This window comes from Polyodon spathula, chromosome 23 (assembly GCF_017654505.1).
Source record: "Polyodon spathula isolate WHYD16114869_AA chromosome 23, ASM1765450v1, whole genome shotgun sequence".
NCBI lineage: Eukaryota > Metazoa > Chordata > Actinopteri > Acipenseriformes > Polyodontidae > Polyodon > Polyodon spathula.
Genome location: NC_054556.1, coordinates 25491696 through 25513558, shown reverse-complemented (window position 1 = coordinate 25513558; position 21863 = coordinate 25491696). Strand labels below are relative to the sequence as shown.

Here is a 21863-nt window from a genome sequence, read left to right as displayed (position 1 = left end):
GTTATACAATAAATTGTAAAGTAATGACATGGAAAGTTCTTATTGATGATGCCAATCACTCAATTACAACACACATGAAAGTGTCGCCAATGAATGTGTTTCTTTGCATCCTAATGAAGGGACGTTGATAGACGATGGATTTGGTGGTCCACAAATCCCCAAAGGTATTCTTGAAAAAGCCAGAGTTAAATGGACTAGACTAAGCTTCCCAAATTCATTTACAGTGCTTGTGGTTTGCCGTACTTGTGACCAGACCTTTGGAGGTGAAACACTGGTGCATTAACCCATGATGTGACCTAACACTTTAGCAGGTCCATACGCACAAATTGTGCTAATCTGGATTCTGCTTTTCAAAACGCACCCAAAGCTTTTCATTGCCGGCATCCCCAGTGGCTCACCTTTGTGGCATTAACATTAACTAATGTTGCGATGTTTAGTCGTTAACTTGAATACCTAGCTGCACAATGCACTGTATGCTATACTGAACCCTATTCAACAGTTGTCCTTAATTCAATGCATGAATTCATTTACTTTATAATCCTGTTTTAATATACAATTTACTCCTGCAAGGGTGGCATTGCACCATTATTAAAGATTATAAATAGAGATATCAGTGTCATATGTGTTTATTAAAGGCGCTTACATTTCACATATATTGTGCATTCCTGCCTCACTGGCTCTGAAGTAATGAATGCTGTGTCAGTGGAGATAATAATTACATTCTGCACATGGAATATGTAAAGAGCAAATGATATTATTTTTTAATGACTAATACTGGAAGAAACTCAATATCCGTGCTGAAAAAAGAAAGTCTTATTTTGGCATTTAATACATTAACATGTGCAAGTGAAGTGCAAGCACATGATAAGTCCCAATTTTTGAAATGCGTTATTTTTTGTTGCCTGGTTGTGAACCACTTCTGTGTCTACCACTGAAGCCACTCTCAGTACGTACTGTATTCACAGCTTGTGAGCTTGCAGCTTCAGCTCTCTTCTGGTGGTGACAATCCCACTCTCCTGGTGCCTGTTGTCCCAGGAACCCTCTATCATGTATCAAATTATTTTTAGCCTTATTGTCATAGTAGAAAGAGGAATACTGGAAGTAAAGCCTTTTGCTGCACTTGTGATGAGGGCATGATGCAGGCTGAAGGCTAAATCAGTTTAAGATCCATCCCTAGGCTATCATGTCTTGTCTGTTTATCTATAATTTTTCCAAGTAGAGCCTGGTAGTTAGAACATCTATGTGCATGGAACATTTCAGCCTTAAAAAGGAACTCAATGAGCTCCAGGCTGATCTTTTTTTTCTCTATCTGAACCTACTGTCTCATCACGAGAGGGGGTTGCCTATGCCTGGGAGGGATCCACCACAGCCAACAGAAGGACAGATATGAAGAGAGTGATTCTCTGGGATATCTGGCTTTCAAGTGCATAGATCTTAATTGTGAGATTAAACTTTGAAATGTCGCTTTCCCTCAAAGGGAGAAGCAAGAAAATAAATTTGAAAACCAAACGATAACCACATTAGAGGCCAGCAAAGAGCCCCGCGAGACTGAAGGGATTATTATAGCATGATTGAGTAGGAATTCCTAAGTGCTTTAAATAAATTCATTAGGAGATTTTAGACTGGATCAATTCAATATCCAGTCCAAAAGTAACCCTAATGGTTGATTTTCTTTGCGAAGTAACCAATCTGCAGCAGGAATCACTATTTGAAACCTCCAAATTAATTGTAAAGCATACAGGATTACGGCAAGCTACCATACTGTAGCATTGCCAGAAATGGAGTACGTTTTAGATGAGAAGCAGTGTACTGTACAACCTGAAAACAAGAAAAACCTTTGCAGAGGCTTGCAGTAAAGATACAAGACAAATGTAAAACCCTTTGATGCAAGCACCTTCCCGAATAAAGCATAAGAACCTACCTTTAACCTCAATCGTAACCCTATCCATTACTCTAACCCTAACTCTAACCCCAGTAATAACCCTATTCATTACCCTAACCCCAATCCTAACCCTAACCTTAACCCTAAACCTAACCCTAACCCCACTCCTAATCCCAATAACCCTATCCATTATCCTAACCCTAACCATCAACCCTAACCCCAATCCTAATCCTAATCCTAATAACCCTATTCATTACTCTAACCCTAACCTCAATCCTAACCCTATCCATTACCCTAACCCTAACCCTCAACCCTAACCCTAACCCTAACCCTAACCCTAACCCCAATAATAACCCTATCCATTACCCTAACCATAACCCCAGTAATAACCCAATAAGATAAGCTTCTTTACAGAATAAAACTCTAAATCATAAAAAATGTTCCTTACAGTTTAAGTCTTGCTTATCTGGTTCTAAATTGCCGCACTGTTGCTGTCATTTTCCGGGTCACTTCAGCTGTTTAATTTGCACTTAGTACAGCCGTGTATGGCTTGCAGCTGTACTGCAGAAAACGACTCAGAAACACATTACACAGCCATACCCCTGCAAAGCAAGCAACGGCAGAGATTACCAGGTTCTCTGAAGATGTGGGAACCAAAGCAACCCCAGGCCAACAAAATGTTTGGATTTTCCCCAGTCGGCAAAGCAAATGCATGTCACACATTGATCACAGCCTCTGCTGTGTATCTGACATAATCCTATTGATTAGCCCTTTTGGTAAATTGTCTATGTACACAGTACTGACTAAAACAGTGAACAGCCCAAACTGACGCTATGAAATAGATTCAATAACCAAAAACAGGACAGTTCTATGCAGCAAGCTCTTTCCCTGTCACACGCTGCAATTCAAACTGGTAAATACAGTGTAGATTTAGAAGAGATCTCAAGAAACTGAATCAAGAAAGAGTCAAACATGTGCTTTACATTCTTCAAGCCCTTGATATAAAACTACAGCAGAGCCTCTGGAAAGTTTTAAATGCTACTGTAGATTAGAGAAATACATCAGCAGTTTATAAAAAGCACCAGAACAAAATGAAAGAAGCAACAGCCTTGTCTCAGGTGTGTGCACCTGTTCTTGGTAAGATGCCACATTAGGGCTGCTGAACCATTGCTTTATGGAGCCCCCTTTTTAAAGGCCGCTATGCACTGTACTTACTCTATTTTGAATGATCGTTATTCAGCCTGGTGCAGAGCAGCATGCGTGACTGCAGAAAATGCAAATCTTTCCTGAGAAAGCAAGCAGCCATTAAAACGAATACATTAGCGGGGCAGGGACATGCAGGAGCTGCTGCTGTCTGCTGGTGCATATAATCTATGTAACTGCCTTTGGGTTTGTGTGTAATTGCATCTTCCGAGCAGCATACAGAATGTAGTGAGTCGTAGCTCATAAATGAACTCATCATTAATTTGAAGCACAAACTAATGTACTTTCTAGGGCTTGGGGATAAAACAGTTTCAAACTCTGCAACTGTTTCTTGTGTAATGTGCAGGAACATTTTGTTGTTGCTGAAACATTTGCACCCAGCGCAGATTTAATAAGGTTTTTTTGGTCCCGATTGAAATACTTTTAATAAATAAGATGCCAGAGTCTATTACTTTCAAACGACTCTTGCAGGACAATAAGTTAATGTAATCTTTTACCCCCCTTTGTGTTATTGAAGGGAGAGAGTAAGGTCAAATGCTGTCTCTTTGACTGGCTAACAATGTCAGTGAAACAGTGCCAGATACCTTCAAACAGTGCTGCAGAGAGAGCACAAGCATTCAAAATGTGCATTTGTTCTCTTTCTGTAACTGTGCTTGAAATCTTGCTGCATTGTCTCTGATTGATATCAACACATTAAATAGAACATGCATACTGTCACCCCATTCATATCCCTGACTCAGATAGGCTCGTTGCAGTCTTCTCAGCCCAGCTATATGAAAACATGTATTTGATGACTGATAATGTTTCATTCAATGCAGCGTTACTGTATTTAGAGAGACAGAGAAAAGGACCAGGGTTTTGAAAGAGTCAGAACAGATATTGCTGTATTGGGGAGGGGAGAGGGAGCACCTTTCTAAAGTTTACAATGGTATTCTTGCATGGTATATTTGCATGGTCTTGTTGAGGTCTTCCCATGCTTTGCCCTGGTTATACTAGGCATTTACCAAAATTTACACGGGTTTACCATGTTCTAAATATTCTTTATCATACCTTACTATTCCTTACAATGCTTACGTATGCTTTACCATGCTTACTATTTTCAATTTTCATAAGGGTAGATCTATGGATACAGCGGTAGATGGCACCATGTATATTCAATACGTCTGTATTGAATATACATGTATATTCAATACTTGTGGCTTTGGCAAGTTGTCCCTCTGGATGAGAAGTGACTGATGGAATCCCTTGGGGGTTTTAGAGTTCTCGATGGTGGGAGGCAGTGGAGGAGCCAGCACTGTCAACACCTGAGCTGGCTGCTGTGAGCCCCTGCAGCAGCAGAACTGATGGGAGCTTGGACTGAATGTGCATCAGGAGTGATCTCAAAGAGGGACTCTCTCATTGATTTTAACACAGGGAAGTGGAGATGGCAGGACTGTTTGCAGGCTGTGAGTCCTGTACGACTGCCACATGTTTTTCCGACCTAAAGCAAGTCTGACAGCGAATGGCACTCGTTATATGAAAGTATCTTTGTTTGAAAGAGTTTTTAATCTTAATTCTTAAATTGCCCTGACATAAAAAGGGTTTACTTAGATTTGTATTTACTATGTGTGATTTTTATATATAACACCGAGAAAGACATTTCCAGTTGAAATGTTGCATATTTTAGTTATAGCTGTATTTCAAGTTTAGAATGCCTTGCAGTAAGAGTATCAGTTCACATGCTGCTGTAACCCAGGCCTTCAGAGGGCGAAAGAATACTTAATTAACCCTTAGACAGTGACAAGAGGCCTTCTTTAAGGTTTTATTTCCCCATAATTCCTAATAATTAGTTTCAGCAAAAATGTTTGGCTGTCATAGCAAAGCAAATTGTTCTCTAACATTTTCAGTGAACGCATGCTGGTTTGAAGACATCAGCTGCATCCCATCTCCATAATCTACAGCATTGCTTTCTACATTTGATAAAAACACAATATATTTATATTTAAACACTAACTCAAATTCTCAAGACCTGATTTTGACCAACATTAACGATTGGCTTTTACTGAATTCTGATGGTAGTAGGTAAGGGTGACACGGTTAGGAATTGGACGCACTTATACTCAGTGTATAACAATAATAATAATGTCACTGTTGTGATTTCTTTATTTGAACATAAACAACCCCAGCATTAAACGTCATCAGTTATCGTAATTGTTACTTGTATAATATTCAGATCATAACCACGTACTATTTATAGATGTAATAATACGATAAAAAAAACTTGTGTGTGTGTGTCTATATATATATATATATATATATATATATATATATATATATATATATATATATATATATATATATATATATATATATATATATATATAAAACTTTTAAAAATGACTGACTCCCAGATGGATGACAAATGTATAATATATTTATGTTTATGTAAAGCCAGTAAGTTACACGCTTAGAGGAACCCGAAAGTTTCAACCTGCCGCTATTCCCTATCTCTAGAAATACCAATACTACACAACAAAGCGCAGTCTGAATATTTGCTGTCGAAAATCCGAACTGATTCCTTCAGTATATATATATGTATGTTTTCCATTCAGCTTGTCTAAGATTCACAGTAACATAAAGCTGATCGAGCGTACATTATGTCTCTAGCAGGCAACTGGAACGGAAGAGCAGCTCCTGAACACATAGTAAAAGCACCTCAACACAGATTCATCACAGTCAAAGAATAACGAGAGTTATAAGAACCACTCAGCACGAGTATGCAATCGGAAGCGAATTATCCTTTGAGAAATCTAGATCTAGATTAACGATAGCGTCAGCGATTTTATCTAAAGAATCGAGAAGCGCCCGATTGACCTGCACTATTCAATAACCATTGTGGACATGACTTTACTCACAAAAGCAAGGACCGTGCGGTTGAGGAAATCATTATTTAAAAAAATAAATGAAATGAAATGAGTGCTACATTATTAAGCTGTCAAAGGCTTCCCTTGAATAAAAATGAACTTGTCATGAAAGGATGCTCCAGATGTCCCTGACTAAATATTTTTGCAGAAGCGCGTGTTTATTTTCAGAGCTTTGCTAATGGACCAGCACTGCTCTGCAATTGAATACGGAGACACACGAGGAATCCCTCGAGTCTTATTCATTGCTTTCTATTAAATCTGGAAAGCGGACTGTACAGTAAATAGGAACTGACCTCGGAGAAGCCTTGCTGTTGTACAGAAAGTCAAGCCCTAAACAGCAGTATCTGCTCTGCATCACCTTGCACATTATGCCTCAGACTCATCATACCTGTTATTGTCGTGACTGGAAGTTTGTATGAAGTGTAATACTGTAAAAACTGATTATCATGAATGAAGGACTATTTTGTTAAAACCTAAAATGAGATACTGGCAGCATCATATCAACTAATATAACAACCTGTAATGACATTCATTCAAGAGCCTTGTGTTGAGTTACAAGTAGCTGTGTACTAGTGGTTCTGAAGGAAGCATCCCGATTCAGCGATACACAGTGGACTGTTAGACCCATACTGTGCCACAGTGTGACTTCCCTTCCAATGTAATCATTGACATGTCTACAAAGATGCCCGTTAGGAACTGGCCAGAGAACACCAGAACTCATTTCACACAGGCCACCCAATCGAAATGCTATCCAGTCGCCATTAATCTTGTCTGTATTTTAACCAGCGACCCGTGCTGAACCGTTTTAACAATATTGCCTCTCAGCATAGCCACCACCAGTACGCTTGTTATTTATCGATCTGCATAAGCAGGAAGCCTGGTAGAAAAAGACTGCAATCCCATAGCAGATTCTGCAGCTCTGCAGAGACCCCTTGTGGTCTAAATAGTGTAGCTCCCCCCAATTCCTGCTATATTTTTCATTTAAATAGTATTCAACTCCGTTACTACTGAAGCTCTAAATTGCACTGAAGGGTATTGAAATGGAAGCCTCTGCAGCTAGAATTTCCCTGCCAGAAACCACATGCCTATAAAAACGGTATTGCAAAGGAGACAAATACTTGTGTTCTTGTCTGCGTGCCGGGCCTATTGTAAATGGGCGTGATAATGGTGTCCTCTAGTGGTGAGTTGATACGTTGCAGTTTCTGTTTCTGACCTCCTTTAAGAAGTTTAATGTGTTTTAAAAGCCGATTGGAAGATTATTTTCCTCTCATCCCATCCGGGGAGCGGACAGTTTTACTGCTGTACCGAGGCCGCCGTTCTTGTTTTGAAATCAACACGTTAATGAATGGATGTATTGCATACCGGTCGATGACTTAAACGCAATTCCGAGTACGAGTTTCTGCACACACCTGTTATTTATCACAAGAATGAAGTGATCAAAGTCACATTTCGGGGAATTTCAGAAAAAAAAAAAAAAAAAACACTGTCAGGTTTCTCCACTATATACCTCGCCACAGCCCTGGCATGCCTCTGTCAGTATTATCTCCTAAAGTTAATTTAACAAGAACGATTCAAACAAAAAAGACACGTTTTATAAGCCGCTTTTATTTATTCAAACAGTACAAAAAAGTTTCATAGAAAAAAAACAAACAAACAAACAAACAAAGAAACAAAAAAACACACATTATTTATGAGCAATGAGCTAGTTTTGTTTTTATTACAAAATACCAGACAGACTGCAAGTCTTCATATTTACATCATACACCAGCATTTCTGACACATCACAGTTCCAACCAGGCCAAGAACAACATTAAAGACAACAGTTACAACAGGGTGACCTTGCAGTTAATTAAAAGAAACCAGTAGTGAAGTGGCTAACACTTTATACTGTGTCTCTAATTACTGTGTTTTTACATAGTAGTTACTTAGTAAATGCAAGTGCACTTGCACATAATTACAGTGTTATTATGCATAGTTACAATCTACTTAATGTGTACATGGTTTTGAACAACATATGTAAGTGCACAATTGTATCAGAAAAGGGTTAGGGTTAGGTTTAGAGTTAGGGTTGCAAAAAAAGATTTACACATTAAGTACACCTTAGCTATGCATACTAACATTGTAAATATGTGCAAGCAGACCTGTATTTACTAAGTAACGACTATGTAAATTCTCAGTAATTAGAGGCACTTCATGGAAAGTGTTGCACTGAAATGCATATGTGCAGCAGCTGGAACAGAAGGGTGCTAGCAGAGTTTAAATGGCAAATAAGTGCTAGAATAGATAGACATGATTTAACCCACTTCCTGCTCATGGTTCAGGCTGCCCATCGAGTTGACAGCAACACAGACGCCACGTTGAAAAGTCATGAAAGGGAGTTGCATGCAGAACGAATCACTTGAAAATAGAAGCACGTTGTTCACTTTTGGGCCTGGCTTGATAATCGGTCTTATTTATATAATTGGACATATTTATATGGCAGCATTCTCTGTAGAATTAGTTGCAATGTAATTACATTTTTAGTTATGTAGTAAGCATATTGTAACAAACCACAGGGTAATTACAGAAAAAAGTAATACCAGCTAGTACAAGTTTTGTTATAGAATTACGTTAAAACAGTAAACAAAACACTTAAATTTATTTTTTGGAAGGGAATCACAAGTTGTAATGCACAACCAAACACACACATAAATACACACAAACATATCATCGGACACACAAATACACAGACACACACACATAGTTAAGGGACACAATATTATTTCTCTGGGCTATAAGTTTAGAAGTATGTTTTTGGTCTCCAGGCTAGCTCCTCAAGAGAGGCAGCATCTCAATCACAAGAAAGCACTGTTTGTCTTTGCAGATGCAAAGGCCTGCAGTGAAGGACCATTTTAGCAAGTGGATACCCAACAGTCAAAATCACAGTGATCACCAGATATGCAACAGGGTATTGTTCTGGCTGCAATTTACGGTGTTTTCTGTTTGCAAGTAATGAATGCAGGTCACACTTTCCAAGGTATGCTCATGAGTGAAGAACATTACACTGTTCACGTATATATTTAATACTGCCCTTTGTTGTAATGAACAGTTGAGGCATTCAATGGCTGAGACAACAGCAAAACAGCAACAGCAAAATAATATTCTCCTACTCTGAAGCACAGAATCCTTATTGTGACACTGCACTGAGCAGAGATGCGGACACTACCAGGGTCAGCATTGACATCATCATCAAAGGAAACTAGACAAAGCTGTTCAATCAGGTAGTACTGCATCCAAGACAGCAGGAAAAAAGAGAGAGAAGAGATATGCATTGAAACAGCATGAGATTCAGACGAAAACAAAGACTTCCACAATACACTGCAAACAATATGAATGATGGGATATTTCATGCTGCTGTAATGTTTCCAGTTGCAATGGTAAGTGGGATTGTGGTGTTCGGAGGGGTGGTGTGGGTATTATCTGAAAGGATTTGGTGAAATTAACTTTTGGTTGCTAAGTGAACTGGCAACAGCCTCCACCCTGTCGCTGACTATTAACATTCCCCCTGCTGCTTCTCCAACAGCCACAGATTAGCATGAACTCCAGCAATGAACACATAAGAAAGGGTTTTCTAAAAAAATAAAACTGCCAAGCAAGACTTGTGTTGTGCATATCGATGGTTTAGTCTGATTTATTAAAAACTCACATACAAAATCATATAGTAAAGCATTTTACATTTAGTACAAAACATTAATATCTTACAATTAATATAAAATAAAAATTTGAATGTGCAATACTGTTTTCCCAATACAAGCTGCTTCTTTTGTGGCTCAAGTTAATCCTCCTTCAAGCTGGCCAGCAATTTACCCACAGCTCTGTAAAACACACATCAGTGCTCTCCCCATTATTACTCTCCACTGAACATTTCTGATTTGATGTCGATCAAACATGCATTTCCCCCCAAACTCCCTAGTTATAGCTATTTTTTTTTAAATGTTTTACCGCAATACAGTTTTTAGCTAACTGATTCAAGAGATATCGATTTATTATTGGCAGATTCCTACTTCTGTCTTTCAGTTAAAATAACAGTTTCATTTATTGGTTAAAATAAGTAGTTTTACTTACACATTTTTTTGCTATGCAGAGGTTAATTACCACAATATAGTATTTCATTTTTTTTTTTTTTTTTTTTTGCAACATATTGTTTTAAATATACATTGTTTTCCGTCTGATTTTGATCCGGTTTCTTTTAAAGCATTTGAATGGGTATTACCATGATATTGACTCTGTTATTCTAAACCTGTGAATCTGAGATTTAGTGAAAAGTGCTGTCTGACCCACTATGTAATGGGAACTGTTCCTACGTCACGATCACATTGGAACCTATGTTAGTGATGCTCAGTTACTACTTCAGTTCATCTCAGTGCTTCTGTCGTCATGGTAACTGCTTTCATTCAGTTACCATAGGAATGGAATGCTTTTTTCTGTATGATCGCAATTGTATTGTTTCATTATATTTCCATTGAGGAAGAGACTTCTGAGGTCTTTAAAGATTGTGTTTGATTAGAACTGTTAGTCTAAAGAAATACAATTTAAAAAAACAAAACAAAACAAAACAAAAAAACAAAACAGTACCAACTCTTCAAACCAATTTTCAAGAACTTTTCTCTTCACTCTGTGCTGTACATATTGGGCAAAACGCAGTTCATTTTATCTAGCATTCTGAAATGCATCCAGACCTGTCATCACAGCCAGAGAACAGTGTTATAAAGTCATGGCTAGGGTAAGAAGATGCAGCTCTGTGTCCTTAGCAGTGCATGTGCTGCAGGAGTGGTGTAGTGTCAAACTTTCTCTGTCTCATTCTTAAAAGATTTGAGTGACTTCTTTCTCATGTTTTTGTAACCTGCTAGGTTTTTATGCAAGTCTGGAAAGCGGAACTCTAATGGAATGCTATTACACACTCACATGCGGACCTAGGAAAACACCAGGCAATATAAACACCCCTGAAAAGACTTTGGAAAATAATTAACTTACATGAAGTCACCTGGAATTAGGTGTAAAAGAAATATTTTCAAAAGTGCAACTGCATCAAATACAGATGGTATTGTTCTGTGCATATTGGAGTACCTGGAGTCTTTAAAGGAAGTAAAAACCAAAATAGAAATGTAAATAGTCTAATGCAAAACTGGAATTGTTGTTCCATGCATATGGAATAGGAAAACTATATGTATTAAACAGTATGTACGTTATAAACAAGTCTGTTTTAACCTGAGTAAACCCCCATTAAAACTCGTGATGCTTGGCCTCCTCAATACGTTGTAAAGGGTTCTAACAGGATCAGTTATAAGTGGAGTGCACCTGTGCTGTATTTACACAGTGTAGAATACGTTTGAAAGACTTTCATATAGTGTTGTTGAAAACTCCTCCTGGATAAATTATTCAGTTGTATCACCAGTTATGCACTTGTGGAATGATGGCACGCCACCAACTCATGACATGCAGAGTGGGAGTGGAGGTGAATGAGAGGAGGGGGTTCACAGCTTGGTATTTACAGTGCACAGGATCTCTGGAGGACTGTCCTTTACCGGGGGGTCACTCTCCCCTGCTTCCCCACTGTCGGTGTTTCTAGAGCTGCTCGGTGGAGACTCGGGGGGCTTGTAAAGCATGAGGGCCATGAAGAAGAAGAACGATCCCAAAACCTGCAGAGAGAGGAAAGACGCTACATTGAATCCAGTCTCTCAGGACAGCCCCATGCTTTACTGAAGAAACGCATGTTCATAAATTGTGGCTGACCTCAGCCCTTGTGCCTATGTGGGGCTTTTAGCAGGACTCTGACCATTAGCAGGACCATTGCTGCAAGGTGATAATACTGTCGTTCAGATCCAGTAACACTATCGTTGGGCTTATCATTTAAACACATCAGAACGTGAGGCTCATGCAGAGTGGAGCCAGCTTTCAGTCTAACTGCTGCCCAGACCCGAAAACTGACTCCTTGCTCCAGTAAAACCAATAGCGTGGAGTAATGGCTGTCTCAAAGAAAAGCAGAACTACTGAAGAAAAACTGGAGAGTGTTCAAACAAGAGAATCCAAACACCATAAAAAAAACAGTCTTCCATGCTCATCTACTACAGTCCTGTCTGTCAAAAATTAGTGAGTCACAGGCAATCGAAACCACACCCTCCACACAGCTCTACAGTATTATAGCAGCCTTTACTTTTCAATTAAAAAATCAATACGAGCCCAGCACCTTTGGAGGAGAAGCTAGGCATGGGGAACAGACCTAGGCGAGAAGAGTCCCTGTCAGATGAAGACATTCATTTGCACGTTTCAATTAACAGAAAGCAGTTTCCACCAATGAAATGCAAGAAAGTCATCAACTCAGACTCGGAGTCTCAGTGGTATCACTCCCTGGTAATACACACTGAACCAGCCAGTATTCTATTCATAATGAACTGAGACAGGGATGTATTGGTGCCCTCACCTTGTATATGACCCCAGCTATCAGTGTGTACACGCCCATGGTAGAGTTCTGGTAGAGATAGCAGGATCCTTGTTCCCCACATTGGTCTTGCCACAACATGCAGGAGTTATCAATGACTGAACCGAAGGCAATCGGACCTGGGATTGCACCTGTTAAAAATATTACATACAAAATTACATTCACAAATAAATGACAAAATTACAAAAATGACTGTGCCAATGGTAAACTTTCGAAAGGGTAGATTTTTAAGCCTGTAAAAGCAGAATGCCATGCCAGTCTTACTGACTGCAGTTTAATACATACTCTGACAGTGCACAAGACAGGACACACAATAAAGCACACAGTACCTAGTGCGCGGATAATGATCCACTGAATTCCCAGGGCGAATGATTTCTGTTTATCTGGAACGCACCTTTACAGAAGATAAGATCAGTTAGGTGATCGGCATAACACTTTATCAGCTGTACTGTCTGAAGGCTGCACCTTGCACGGCTGGCTACACAGCTCCACAGTATTGGCAGGCTGCGAGCTACACTCATGTGTATTGACTAGTACGCTAAGGCCTGAAAAGGAGTAACAGGGAAAGGGGATCTGGAAAGGAAGCTGGTCGTACCTCAAGGTGGCCGTGAGAGCTGGGATGCTGCTGAGTAAAGTGAAGATCATGACGACGAAAAAGAAGACCATGAATAAGGGCATGTGCTGACAGGAGGAGCTGCACTTCCCCGAGACGGCTCCTCCTGGCACAGAAGAGGAGAGGTTCCTGAACACACAGCTGCAGTCATAGTACACCTGGTGCAAGGCAAGAGCAAGGTGCTATCACATCCATCTGTTATTGTACATGACTCCCATTGTATAGCAGTGTGATCCATTCCTGCTTTTACTATGAGTTTAATAAGACACACCTGAGCTTGTTACCTATGCACTGGGATTAATCAAGCTAGTAGCACAACCTGGAATGGGTGAAACTGCTATGCAATAGGAGTCTTAATTCCATCCATATTATAGCAAACACAAGTTTACTCCAAATTAACACAAGCTTGTTTGATTAAGAAAGGAAACAACGCATACAAAATGCCTGCTACATGAGGGGCGAAAAGATATGCCTTAATGCCACTCAATTACATTGAGTATTGTGAAAAGAACTGGCAATACAGGTTCTGGTTAGAAATCAATTTACTTTGCCAGATACTTTTCAATGTTGCCAGAGCTTTTATTAAAAATGACATACCATTTTGCTGGTCAAGGTTTAATACAGGTTTCACTGAATTCAATGCATTTAAACAGCATTGACGATACTTGGGGTCGTATTCACAAAGCATTTGCACATTTCTAAATGCATAAGTGCACTTAATACCATGTGAAAGCTTTATGAATGTAGTCCTGCATACCACAGAATATTGTGTGGTAACGTATAGTAAATGACATACTTTTGCATAAGTGCTTTGTTTAATTAACTTGCATAAACCATTGGAAGCTGCAGTTGCAGATCTGCCCTGGTAAACTGTGTAGTGAAGCCTTGAATGGAAGAGCTACCTTTTTGCCAGCTTGGGTGAGCATCTGGTCGACGGTGCTGCAGCCCGCGTGGCAGGGGGAATAGTACATGTAGCCGTCATCTCCACACACAGGGTTATAGAACTCCCTGACGCAGTTACACTCGGAGTTACAGAAAGCTGTGAGGTTCAGGGGCCCGTCAGAGACAGGACTGCACAAGAAAAAACAGCAAACTCAACAATTACCCAATCACTTCTGCACGCTGCCAGAAAGAGAAGCGCACACTCACTGGGGTGGGTGCCTCGTTCATTTTATAACACTGGAAAGTGATGACAGTTCAGAATTACTGAAACAAATTACTAGCTCCAGCTAGCAAATCTATTAAAATAACTGTACAAACAAACAAAAAGTGCATTGAACAGGAGGGGTCTTCTTACCCCCCTAAGTATGGGTCTGTGACTCCAGCCATGGGCACGTTGGGACAGTGGATGAGGAATATGAATATGGCCAGCAGACTAACGACTGCACACAGCAGACAGAACTTTATGATTCCTCTACAGCGAAGATTCAGCTTCTTTATAATGTATCCACCCATGAACGTGCCCCCTCCCCCTGCTGGCACCACCATGTAACCTGAGGATGGAAGGAGCACAAACACAATGAAGCAGATGAACAAGAGAGGCAACAGCGAGTTTTCTTGTGTGTGGAAAAGTATTGAATCCCCCAATCTCAGGTGTCACTATCAGAACACATTGGATAAGAACAAAGATAAGAAATATTAAAACATGTATACAATATAAAACAAGGTACACAATTCCGGTCCTTGAGCCCTGACGTTCTTGGATCAGCCTGTACCCTAAATTACCAAACTCAACCAATTTAACACCCATCCAGATCTCTATAAAACCTGGAGGACTCCAGCTCTTAGGACTGGATTTGACCAACTCTGATATCCAATTTACAAGTTCTGTTGAAGAATCAGCAGTAAACCCTGGAAAGGAGTGCCAGGGAGCTCTTACCAAAGATGGTGGCAGCCTCAGAAGAGCTTAGATTAAACTGGGACTCCAGGAACTTGGGTCCGAACGTTGACATCCCAGAAACGAGATTGGCTTCAGTGGCTCCAGCCAAACATAAGAAGATGAACGTGGGGTTTTTCAGCAGGAGTAATATTGACCTGTACAAAAACAGCACCCGGAAAGAAAATGGCGGCAATCTCATTGCTCAGGGAATTCCCTAACTACAGAGACAATTTCTTATGGAACACAAACTGGGAGTTTAACATCCCACAGGAGCAGATAAAAAAACTACAGGAACAATTGATTATAAAGTTCCTGGCAGGACTGGACCATCTAAATAGGTTTTCAAACAAGATTATAGAGAAGACATTGTCACATGCTTTCCTGCCAGCATGTACATTGTGCAGTGTTGGTGGTCAGACATGTTCACAGCATTGCCTTGGTGGTGCTCGCAAGCATTCAGTACCTTGGCATATCCTTGACTGATTTTCCAAACTGGGGGTCTGTTTCTTGGCTGCCGTCTTTAATTCGGTAAGCTTCTGAGTCTCGTATAGCCACATAACGCTGAGAGCCTACAGGCAAATTACAAAAAGCTACATTGACTGACTGTTTTTAAATACATAACAGCGACATGAAATAGAAACTATTAATATTATGTCAAAAAAGTAAATGATTAGGATGTAAAAAACCTGAACTTGTCCCAAAATACAACTGTCCAAAAACAATAGAGTTTCCAGTAGCAGATGGAAATGCTGTAAGACTCCTATTGCATAGCACTTTCAGCCATTCCAGGTTTTACTACGAGCTTGATTAGCCCCAGCGTACAGGTAAATAGCTCAGGTTTAACTCATGGTAAAACCAGGAATAGATCAAACTGCTATTTCCATCCCTGTAGTACCGTACAGGACATGTACAATAGTATATTACAGGAAGCTAGAATGTTTTTGAGTGGTGTGTGTATATATATATATATATATATGGGTTTATGGCTGAACTCACTTAATAATACATTTTTCCATTTGAGCAGATTGCATTGTATGCACTGTGCCATGCACTGGTTGTATGCTATATTTAAATAGCATTTGTAGCAACCTAGCATATTTTAAAAAGCAATAATTTCCCATCTACGTATAACGACAGTATTAGGACCTTTGAACATACTGGGATATACATGCAGTTTCCAAATTACTCAAAGTGGTAAAGTGAAGTCTCTGTATTGTACCTGGCAGCTGTCGTGGATACCCGAGGATGGGGACGGCAACAAGGAGGGCAGCCGCTCCCCCCCCCAAGAACCCGATCCACCAGGCCCCCACCCACAGGGGGTCCTCCGGGGTCAACGTTCTGCGGGGGGGGGGGGGTCATAGAATAGCATCAGTCAGGGAGTATATGGCAGAGGGTTTAAACAGCCTCCAGAGTCACACCTCTTTCATTTCAACTTTAACATTAAACATGTTTAAACTATAGTTATAAACAGGATCCTGGTGACAAAGCTTAAAGCTGGCTGCAGTTTCACGAGACAGATTAAACACTTACTAAATACAGTAAAGGATTGATGCAAGGGGAATGCATAGGCAAACTACAACATGACTGGGAGGCAACTGTTTGCTGTAATTAGCCACGCTGTATTATAAGTGTGTAGAGCTTAACAAGGCCAAACAAGAGCAGAAGCTTGTTTTCATTTAAATTCTCCCTAGAGGGCGCAGTTTTTTTCTGCACTTTAAAAACTGAGATTGTTGAACATGCTACCAAATAGAAACTTTAAAAAAAAAGCTATAAAAAGGATTACAATGCTTACGTTTCTTGGAATTCTGTAAACATTTTGAGTAAAAGACCCCCAAGCAAGTAGCCAGCAGCTGGCCCAAAAATAGCAGATGTGTAGAAAATACCTGCCAAAAGAGAAGCACCATAGCGTTGTAAGCGTGAGCCGTGAAACAAATAATTATCATCTGCAAACGCTTGGAAACACACACTTACAGTTACTGTGAGGTAAGACGATACACTGTAATGTATATCAGAATTGATAAATACTATATCCTTGAGGTAACAAGTCTGAAGTGTTTCCCAGTCAACTGAAATGGCTCAGAGTGCTCTGCAAGGGAAGCCAGATTGGTTATCCTATCCAAGAACCCTGTCTGTTTAACGGATGGTGATGATGATTTACTTGGTGGAGTTTTATTCTGTGATTCTATTTACTCGCTAGTTACAATCTTGAGCAGGGTAATTTCATTAGCTGCCCTCCAGGAGGTTTATTACCAGGGGCAAAACTCTTTGAGTATCCGATAATTTTGCTACTGTAGCTGCATGATCCAGTGCAGTACAGCACAGGTTCACTGATTTTTCTTTGACTATCACTCTTTTTTTGTTCATGAATCTGTCGAGAAATAAAATATTGACAGAGCCAAACGTACTAGAGCCTGCCCAATATTGATCGGTCAACAACTCTTTCTAACATCATGCAGTTCATTTTTTAAAAGAAAAGCCACAGCATTCTAAAATAAATCCTCTACGTCAGTTATCTTAACTCTAACACTTCCCTCCCTGGTCTGATTTTCAATACTTGGCAGCATTTCTTGCATCAGTGTAAATGTACTTAAACAACAAAGCTTAATGGTGCAAAAAACAAAACATTTGCTTTCAGTTAAAAAATACATATATTAGTTTGGAAAATACTCAAAACCTTCCTCACTGCTAAGAGTTGTGTAAAGTTGTTACGACAGTAAATCAACCCTTCAGTTTGGAAGGTGCTTTTGTAAATGAGTGAGGCAGAGGCAGTTCTAGTGCATGCTATACTTACCGATATAAACTGGGGCATAACTGGATTTGACGTTCTCGTCCAGGTAGGTCACCCCCAGTGTGTAGAGAGGGGTGGCCCCGATGCCGTGCAGAAACTGTCCCAGCATGAACACATACATATAGTTAGAGAGGCTGGAGGTGTTTTCATTACAGGGGGCTGTCTGATTGGTTGAGCACAGCCCTGCTTGCTCTGACATGGATGCTTTGTAGGTCTCGGTGGTGAAATGAGGCATGGCGAACACTAGGGACCCAATTGCGATCACCACCACGCCCCAGCCCAACCACTTGGGCTTGTGGCCTGTTCCTCCAAAGTAGCTGACGAAGGAGAGGCAGATGCAGCAGGCAATGTCGTAGGAGCTGGCGATCAGTCCGGACTGGTAGCTCCGCAGGTCAAACCTACGCTCGATGGAGGTGATGACGGTGTTGATGAAGCCGTTGACGATCATGCCTTGCAGAAAAGAGGCAAAACAGAGGAAGAAGAGCACCCACTTGGGGGTGTTGAACACCTGGATACAGCGAGGCTTCAGGGCACCCCATCCACAGAGTTCCTCTGTCTCTGTAGGCACGAATTTGATTTCATGCTGGCTCTCCAGCTTGCCGTCGCAGAAGACTTTAGTCTGAGAAGTGTCAATGGTGGGGCTTGGCAATTCCAGATCCAGAGCTCCATTGCCCGTCGAGCCACCCGGTGGCTCCTCCGGGCTGGGCATCTCCAAAGACAACCTGACCACGTTCACCGGGCTGTCATTGAGGTCGAGCAGCTCCAGTCTGGAGCTGAAAGAAGCGTCTGCAGTTAGGTGTGGCATTGCACTGATCCGGTTATTAGGAGAATGTCGATGGCACTGAGTTTGGTTTAAAAAACAGAAACCTCCTGTTTCACACTGACTTTTTCATTCTATAGGAAACAAACAAAAATCACAACTGGTTATCGCTACGACAAATCCCTTGCATCAGGACAACAGAAGCCAGCTATTCGTATACTGTGATGGAATACGGCAGGAGTTAGGAACACCAGCTCAGCTAAATGTATGTCTTCATGTCAAAACAGAAAGTAGATTGCAGTCTTCAGATTTATACTGCATGGCTCTGTTTCTCAAAAAAAAAGAAAGCCTAGTGCAGCAGTTCACACACACCCCTTGAAGACCAGATGGTTCAGCCCATGTAACAACTTTTTTTTAAGACTAGTTACACAGGCTTAGTATTGTAAACAGCAACTTCAAAAATCTGACGTTAATGTATTGTACTAACCTCAGTGCAAAAGTACGGCCCTAATTACTGTATTCCATTGTTTCAGCTCAGGAAGATGCTTTCAGCATGCATCGTTTTTAAGCACACATAACAAGACAGCACATGCAGACCTTGAACCAGTGACAGTGCTAGAGTTCAATGTCAGGCTGCAATACAGATTTAAAGAAAGAATACAGAATAAAGAAACAAAGATAACTGGTTGAGGTTACAGTACTGGAGGACCAGGTCCTAGGCACCTGCTAACTTCAAACAGAGCTCCAAACCACCACATAGCTGTTCCTCGAGCATACCCATTTACCTAAACAACCAATAATCAAACCTGAGTAACTGGTGTCTTCACTCTGTATTTCTAAAATCATTTCTTACCAGTTCAATACCCTACAGCACTGCTTGTGTTCCCAAGGACCCCCCCCCCCCCCTTTTTTAATGAAACAATTGTAATGTAATTTCTGGCTCCTGACGTTTATTATAAAGATTTACAAAAATGCTGCTTGAACATGAGCATGAGGTGCTCCAGAGATCACTTGAATAAATCCTGTAGCCACTCCCTTGGAAAACCTGTTCAAAAAAGCAGATTATTATTTCAGCAGAACACTATCCCAATTGCTGAGAAATCATGTGACATACTGTAATATCCAAAACATTTTCACTGTGTGATTCAGGAGCAATAACTTTTGCCCAACTTCATCACTCTTCTAGGGTGTTGGCTGCTGTAATACTGTCTTTTCCAGTGTCAACTGGAAAGTGTTGGTACACTGAGCAGCTAGGAAAACTGCCAAATGCATTTTCAGGATATGTGAGATACTGCAGATCTTACGCAGACAAGAGAATTAGTTACTTGACTTATTGGGTCCTTTTATTGAATGCATGTTTTTAGGGAAAATACTACTCAGAGAAAGAAGTACTACACTACTTTATGTTCTTTATAGGTACAAAACTATTTAAAATCTAGAAAGCCCGCAGGCACGAGTTAGCTTTTATTCAAAATACAAATAGAGGAAATAAAAACAAAACAGACAGCCTTTCAATTGTCACTTATTCTGAAACTACAGTATGCATGGTCATTTTTCTGAAACTACAGTATGCATGGTCATTTTTTAGGGCTGTGGTGGTCTACAAGTTGGCCCTTCCATTCCTAGTCTTTGTTCCAACTCTGTTTTAAATTGTTTAATTGACCCTGGAGTTTTTCTTTATCTCATTTTACCTTGTTATTTACATACGGGTGAACTAATGCTTTTCCACTTTTAACACTTTCACATCACACCAAGCAGCAAACGTTTTTCCCCAGGAAGCACTGGGATTCAAACCCTCCCACCCAAAGTTTGTCATATAACATGCTGGGCAGAAGTGCGTTCCCTCGTGTGACCTGGCAGGAGGTCACCCTTGGCTGCAGCCCACAACCTAAATAAAGTATTTTCTCATTAGGTTAAATCATGCAAGCCGCTTGCAGGCAAGAGTTGCAGTCTGAAAGAGGAAAACAGCTTCTGCTGGCTCCACATACTGTATCCAGCGAGTAAGGGCTGAGTGACAGACTTCAGAAACAGTAAACTGCATGCAAAACAAAGAAAATACAGTGAAACCCTCTTAATATCACCCCAGCTACCAGATAATTACCAGATTCAAATGCCCCCTCAACTACAATATATAGCGAGCCAATGAAGACAAGCTCCTGACAACCTACTGACATATTACGACATCACTTTTTAAGAACAGCTGGTTTTTTAACATAGAAATGCTGTATAATCTACCGCAAGGCACCAGACTCTACAGTATATGCAATGTTTCTATATTGCAATTTAAAAGCACTGCCAAATGCATCCACGAAGTGAGTCAGTGTTTACCTTGAATTCATTATCAGTGAATCTTTCCTGACAGCTCTGGTCACAGGTCTGTCACTTCCAGTACGGTTTTCGAACACTTCTTTGAAAGTGTCCGAAGCTGTTTTAACTTGTTTATATAAATATTATATCACCACTACAGTATGCACTATAGTACAAGCCAACAAAACCTCCTGCAGACAGAGTCTCTCCAGTGAACAGAGTGAGAGCTGTACTCTACAAAACACAGACCATGTACAGCAGAGAACACAGACCATGATAGCAGAGAGATTCTAAAAGGAACATACCTGTTCTAGCTTTACACCCCAGAAGGCTGAACTAGAAGGTACATTCTGGCATGCTCAAGCTGCAGGGCTGTGGTGTAACACAGAGCATGCTGAATAAGGCTCTGCACCACTGCCCCTGTTCAATAGAGATTCTCTTCAGTCTTCCTTGTGCCTGACCCACTGCAGCCTGCGATAGTGCCCAGTGAACGTACAGGCTGTTTCCATCGTAGGGTAACAAAGCGATTCATCTGTACTTTGGTCTCATGCCATCTCACCCACATACAATTTATAATTCTTTCAGCTCATGACAATTACTTCAGCAAGCATTTCAGAACAACTTTACAGAACAGCATACTTTATTCTGCTAGATTTAAAAACTCACCCACCAAACAGATAACTTGGGTTTTTCATTTCCACTTCTTGGTTAAACATTCCCCCATTTACTTGAAAAACAATATCACGCATTAAGACCTGAGGTTTGCTTCCAGTGCTGTGTTTGCAATGGGAGTTGAAGTACTGTAGTTGCCACGCAAAAGACCAGGGGAGCCACACCTGCTTTGAAACTGGCACCAGAGAGAAATATGACTGACAGCCAAAAGCATTTCTCATTTCTCTTGTCTAGAACTGTGACTAAGCAATAAAACAACGATCTCTAATTGAGAGAGAGAGAGAGAGAGAGAGAGAGAGAGAGAGAGAGAGAGAGAGAGAGAGAGAGAGAGAGAGAGAGTTTGAGGAGACTTTTTGAAGGGGCTATTACAGACAGAAA

The 21863-nt window shown here is 40.5% G+C and overlaps 1 protein-coding gene across 3 annotated transcripts; it reads right to left on the bottom strand.

Moving 5' to 3' along the window:
- Positions 1-9265: 9265 nt before the first annotated feature.
- LOC121297773 (solute carrier organic anion transporter family member 4A1-like) lies at positions 9266-21652 on the bottom strand. Of its 3 annotated transcripts, none has more exons than XM_041224269.1 (12): positions 21484-21652; positions 17750-18640; positions 16751-16841; positions 16178-16296; positions 15422-15527; positions 14959-15113; positions 14377-14572; positions 13982-14150; positions 13062-13237; positions 12796-12860; positions 12449-12597; positions 9266-11666 (listed from the first exon to the last, which is right to left on the bottom strand). In XM_041224269.1, exons 2-12 carry the CDS (start codon positions 18549-18551, stop codon positions 11502-11504), a joined length of 2193 nt encoding a protein of 730 aa, XP_041080203.1. In that variant the 5' UTR covers positions 18552-18640; positions 21484-21652; the 3' UTR covers positions 9266-11501. The 3 variants fall into 3 exon arrangements, with proteins under 3 accessions (XP_041080203.1, XP_041080204.1, XP_041080205.1); XM_041224270.1 differs by having other exon boundaries at positions 17750-18519; XM_041224271.1 differs by having other exon boundaries at positions 17750-18486.
- Between the last annotated feature and the right edge of the window lie 211 nt (positions 21653-21863).